This window comes from Xenopus laevis, chromosome 1S, assembly GCF_017654675.1.
Source record: "Xenopus laevis strain J_2021 chromosome 1S, Xenopus_laevis_v10.1, whole genome shotgun sequence".
Taxonomy (NCBI): domain Eukaryota; kingdom Metazoa; phylum Chordata; class Amphibia; order Anura; family Pipidae; genus Xenopus; species Xenopus laevis.
Window position 1 is genome coordinate 122,189,216 of NC_054372.1, and position 6,317 is coordinate 122,195,532.

Sequence of the window (6,317 nt, forward strand, 5' to 3'; positions counted from 1 at the left end):
TCCCCTCCAAAACAATTCCTGAGGACTTGTTCAGGGCTGTTCCTCCCTTTTTTCTTTTTAAAGCAGGCTGGTAAGGAATTGGACTTTACATAGCACCAAGAAGTTTATATTCTGTATATAGTAAGAACATGCTGAGCCTTTCAAACGTAAGCTCTGGGTAGAGAAGCCTTGAGGATGGTGCTTATCATGGGTGGGGGTTTCATTAAGGCTTGGGGAGGCCTTTATTATTCTGACCATTAGAATAAACAAAACATAAAAAGATGATTAAAAAAAACCTTTCCTTAGTGTTCTGGGTGGTTGAGGTATTGAGTCCAAAAAAAGATGTGCATAATCAGACAAAATGGAGTGTGCAATGACATCATTGCGACTCCCATCTTGCAGCAATAGATCAGGAGTGGAATACAGTTGCTTTTCCAGATGGCCTTTGGCTCTGCTGCAGTACTCTGCACTGATACGTGAGAGTCACAATTAGAGACACATTTTTCACTAATGCACTATGCAGGGAGGGGGCACTATGGAGGGTAGTGGATGGGGCTTTTCACGTTACTGGGGTTTTAGTTCTCCTTTAAATGCCTCCATTTTTGTACTGCTGGGACAGCTGATTCCCCAAGCCCCTACCCCACAAATATCTCACTCCTGTCGGCTTTCTCACAGAAGCAGATTTGTTAGATTACTGATAAGAGGGGCAGTTGCACAAACAAAGTAAAAAATGGTCCCTTGCTGGTGTTACATCGATGTTTGTCATATTTCATCTATGGAAATATTTAATGGTGATATATAAGCATTAAAGCAGTGAAAATGATTTTTTGTGCAGCAAGTCAAATACAAAATGTAGGAATGTGCCAAATAGTATGGAAATAATTAGTACCTGCCAAGATTTGGCCCCAAAACTATTTATACAAGTGCTGCTTTGTCACGTGTCAGCCTTCTGAAAAAAAAATAAACCTTGGGCATTCTTTTTGGGAGACGGCAACTAGGTACATTCAGGGAGCCTGAGTCACTGACCTGTCAATGTTGGGTCTTGGTACTCTTGGCATCCAGTATGAAGGGGAATTAGTAATTACATACTAAAGTACCTAGATCCTTTCCCACTTAAGCCCTGGGCAGAGTAGCCCTTGATGATGCTGCCTATGATAATGTATAATAAAGCTTCTCTGAAAGGGATGAAAGCGCATACCTTTGTAGCAGCAAAGCCCACCCCAGTCCCCCCCCTCAAATTTACAGAGACCTCACACGGAGCTCACAGCCCTGCCTCTCCCTTTTCCTCTGACTAAAGAGTTGCAAATGGAACAAGATGATACTTTCTCTTTTTCTCCCTTGGTGACTGTCATGTGATAATAAAGAGGGGGCAGCAGGGGTCCTTGCTTCTCTGTGATCAGTACAAAACCAAGCAGCACGCTCAGATATTACGTTCTCCTAGTGCAGGCAGAGCATCCCTGGTCCCACAATGAGAGCAAGAGAGTACTAAGGATGGGGCTGCTGTACTCCCTGCTGCTTATTCCAGCTATATGCCCGCCTCTCATTGACTCCTATCTGTAAACTAAAGCATCCGATTGCAGTTGTTGGAGGACAGATTCTCAGCATCTTAATACTGGAGGGACAAACTCGTGCTTCCCAGCAATGATTCTCTGACTTATTGGATCATCAAGAGAAGGAAAACTCATACAGATTTGGTGGGATGTGTTCAACCCATTGCTTGTAGACTCCTCCTGTAAAGAAAACGTTTGAGACTTTTTGGGCTAACTCTTTCCAAAGTGCAGAAATGCCCCGGCCAGGGAAGAGCTCATACAGTGAGCAAAAGCCCCCCTATTCATACATTTCCCTGACTGCCATGGCTATCCAGGGCTCCCAGGAGAAGATGTTGCCCCTTAGTGACATCTACAAGTTCATCATGGACAGGTTCCCCTACTACAGGGAGAACACCCAGAGGTGGCAGAACTCCCTTAGGCACAACCTGTCCTTCAATGACTGCTTCATCAAGATTCCCAGGAGACCGGACCAGCCAGGTAAGGGCAGCTTCTGGGCCTTGCACCCGAACTGTGGGGACATGTTTGAAAATGGCAGCTTCCTGAGGAGAAGGAAGAGATTCAAAGTTGTCAGAGCTGAGCATTTGGCCTCCAAAAGTCACCAGATGATCCATTATTTTCATCACCCGCACAACCAAACCAAGATGGGGCTACCTCCATCTGAAGGTAGCCCAGTGCCCAGCCTGGGAAGGCTGCCCCATTTCCAGTCCTACAACATCGGTAACATTAGTGGGAATCAGACCAGTGGATTTAAACACCCCTTTGCCATTGAAAACATCATAGGAAGAGACTATAAGGGGGTGATGACTGGTGGCCTGCCGTTAGCTTCCATGATGCACCACCTTGGGTACCCAGTGCCCAGCCAAATAAGCAACATGGTCAGCTCCATGTGGCCCCATGTTGGCATGATGGACTCCATGGCCACCATGACTGTTCCTCAGGAATATGGACATTTCGGTGTGCCCATGAAAACTCTGTGTCATGGTCCTAGTCAGACAATTCCGGCTGTCCCACTCCCCATAAAGCCAACTGCATCTCTTCCACCAGTCTCTGCTATACCAAGCCTGGCAGTGAACCCATCCATCATGTGCCCATCTCCACCAGCAGTGGCAGGGACACTCCTGGAACCTGCAATCAGTCACCCAGAAAACAAGGGCAGTATGCTCCACTCAGTACTTGTGCACTCCTAGTCCTCCCCAGCCAGGGTAACCAACTCTTATTATCTGTTAGGGAACAAACCAGGTACATCCACTGGATTAATATCTGCCATGGATTGTCTCCTTTCTTGCACTGTGACAGATAGAAGGGGCTTCCAACTTTACCAAGCTACCAGTTATTTTTGTCTTATTTGCATCTGCCAGTGTCTAGATAAATGTGTTAAATAAAAATTTATTTCTGCTGGTTACAGAATCGTGTACACATGTGTATGCATTTGAGTGTGATATATATATATAAAACACACACAACTAATTGTTTCCTAACCACAATGCTTATATGATACAGCACATGCCATCAATTAATAAGGACAGTTTAATTTCTGTTACGAACCATACCGATTGCTCCTCTTACAAAACGAATTCCATAAGCTAGTATCTATCATATACAGTGCTGAAAATGGGTTCTATATGAACAAATAACAGCAAATCTTGTTCATTCACTCAAAGTAAAATTGTCTGTAGATAACTGTGATAAATATTATATTTACTGTACCAATAGTATTTGTCTTTGTTATGGCAAGCACTTTAGTGTATAAAATTAATAACCTACGAATCTGTGAATGTGTGTAAATATTTCCCAGACATATATCTATTTTATTTATGCACACTATAAATATATGAGAGAATTTCCTTTTATGCTTTTTTTTATTTGATTTTCTTTAGTTTTAAAATCTGTATCCCCTTGATGTTCTAAATCACATCGATTATCTTGTGCAATTTGTTTGTCCTGCCGTTTTACACATCCAAATAATTTACCTGGAAAAAAAACACTTACTGCCGAAATTCGTTGCATTTCGTTTGCTTGTGAACTAGTCTGCACTATACACTAGTTGAAGATGATATATTCGTTTCCCTCTCTCAGTAAAGTATGCACATTAAATATTACATTGTAAAATAGCTAATGTCTTGCCTGAGCAGTCATTAATCGTATATTTTATTTAGAGAATCTCTGGCGTTCGATACAAAAGACAGGATTACAATGTGTTCACGATTGCAGAATGAAAGAAACCTGAACACTATAATGACTTTAACTGAATTCTTCAGAACATTGAGTTATTTCTGTTATTTCTAAATATAGTCGTTGCCTTTGCACTATATTTGAAAAGTTTATATTTATATAATGTTGGTTTTTCGTTTGATTTAAGCCTTCAAGCTATCTGCTTCCAAAAAGAAACATGTGCTAATCAATAAGATATGCGAGTTGACCCAAACTGGTAATTAAGCCATCATAGTTCTGTACGTCTGTCACTGTATGTGTGATATATTGTAGAGACTACCAGCTAGTAGGCTGAATTTGTTCATAACATCTGGTTTTCTACTCCGTGTGTAGCCAGAAAGAAAGAGAGATATAGGAAAATAGATAGATAGATGATAGATAGATTGATAGATAGATAGATATCATTCATTTCTAATAACCCAGGATTCCAGCGATCTCTTATTAAGCCTCATTATATATGAAATCCCAAAGCTGCACTAAAGACCAGACAGGTTAACATTGGCGGAGGGAGAAAATTTGGTTTGGGGAGGCTAAGTCTAACGTCACATGAAGCAGTATTAACCCCAGCATTTTTCCACCAGCAGAGAAATAGCTAATTTTCTCCCTTACCATTCTGGTTCTGTGGCACTGAACAAATTGTAATTTACTTTTCACTGCACATGGTGGTGGAGACCAAACGGTTAATGACGTTGCCTTGAACCCAGACATGACAGTAAAATCATGGACAAAACAGAGTTGGCTGAACAAGCCAAACAAATCAAAAGTCACAAAAGTAGCTGTCTTATTTAAAGTGTATTTTTGCAGTAAGTAAAGGGTACTATGCTTTGATTGACTGTATATTTCTGGCCATAAATTAAGTAATTAAACTGTGCCTTTAAATGAACCCATTCCCCACGTTTCCTATTTCCTTTAAGTTAATTGCAAACATTTTTTGCTAATTTTTTTTAAAACTGTTCGGCACATTTACATTTCTACAATGTTTTTTACTATAAAACTAATTTATCTCTATTAAATATTTCCAGAGTTGAAATATGACAGATAGATGTAACATCAGCAAGGCACAATTTTACAATTTGTTTATGCAACTGCTTCTCTTGTAAGTAATCTAACAAATCTGCTTCTTTGAGAAAGCCGACAGGAGTGAGCAATTTGCAGAGAGGGGAGGGAGATTGTCTGTTCCCGGCAGAACAATAACAGAGGCATTTAAAAAGGAGTTTGTAGAATTTCTAAGGTGGACACTGTTGGGACACTTGACTGGTAGCATCAGTCCAGAGAAGTATGCAGGAGGGGTCAGGAGAATTGTCAATAACACAAAGGGATGAAGGCAGCGACAAATTATTGGGTAGAAAAGTATATTGTTTAGCAAGTGATTCAAAAGGCAGGACAGATGGGAGTTCAAGGATACTCCCAGATCGGCATTGGCTTGAGCATTCTCTGTGTCCTTCAGGGAGAGTGAGGACTTTGTCCTGTGTCTTTACATAATACTCACCTCCACTTTATTCCCTGATTGAAACAAAGCATAAAACAAGCTTGAATAAAGCATAGGAATCCAAGCACAGTGCCCATTCTGTGTCATCAGTGTGTGTAATACTCTCACTACAAAAAATATATGAGTAGAGTGCAAACAGGAATGGTACATAAAACACGCACATATATATTTGCATCATATTATAGACACACTTTTCTTTATGCGCCTAAGTTTATTTTGCCTTCTGTCGTTTGTTGTACAGGTATGGGACCTGTTATGCAGAATGCTTGGGACCTGGGGTTTTCCAGATAACAGATCTTACCGTAATTTGGATTAGAAAATCGTATAAACATTAAATAAACCCAATATGCTGATTCTGCTTCCAATAGCTTATATCAAAAATCTTAGTTTAGATCAAGTACAAGGCACTGTTTTATTATTACAGAGAAAAAGGAAATAATTTTCCAAAATTTGGATTATTTAATTATAATGGAGTCTATGGGAGACGGCCTTTCCGTAATTCAGGGCTTTCTGGATAACGGGTTTCCGGATAACAGATCCCATACCCTGTATTGAAATGGTTTTTATTGTTGCCCTTACTTTATTATGCCTAACCCTATGAAGTGGACAATATACCAAATTTCAAAGTATGACCTTCTATCAATTTACTACATGGCAAGGGCATGATAAGGTGTACACTTTTTTTATCCTTTCTGCTGGAAAGTGGAAATAAAATATCAGCCATGAAATCGAGTTTATAGGTTGGTAGGAATTTCCTGTACATATTTAGCAAACAAACTGAGCTCATTTTCAACAGACACAGTTTAGTCCTATGGACTGCATTTCATTTAGAAATATAAGTGGGAGCTTCCATATTTCTTGTCTCACTGTGGTGATTCTATTTATATACAGAATACTGATTAAAAATAACAGAACCAATCCAGTGCTTAATGTGGAATTTTCCTCCAAAAATGTAAAAATGAAAGAACACTGATTAAAAATTAATAGGGGTGCAGTTAATTTTATTTGTTGGAGAAATGTTACTTTTTTACTACATAGATAAGTAGTATGGCTGATTACACCTATCAGCATACATGCACATAAACTGT

At 39.8% G+C, this 6,317-nt stretch overlaps 1 protein-coding gene across 1 annotated transcript; it reads left to right on the top strand.

Moving 5' to 3' along the window:
* The first annotated feature begins 1,697 nt into the window (after positions 1-1,697).
* foxb2.S (forkhead box B2 S homeolog) lies at positions 1,698-2,908 on the top strand. Its single transcript, NM_001172076.1, is given in 1 exon segment — positions 1,698-2,908. A coding segment is annotated over 1 exon segment (954 nt). The 5' UTR covers positions 1,698-1,762; the 3' UTR covers positions 2,717-2,908.
* The last annotated feature ends 3,409 nt before the right edge of the window (positions 2,909-6,317 follow it).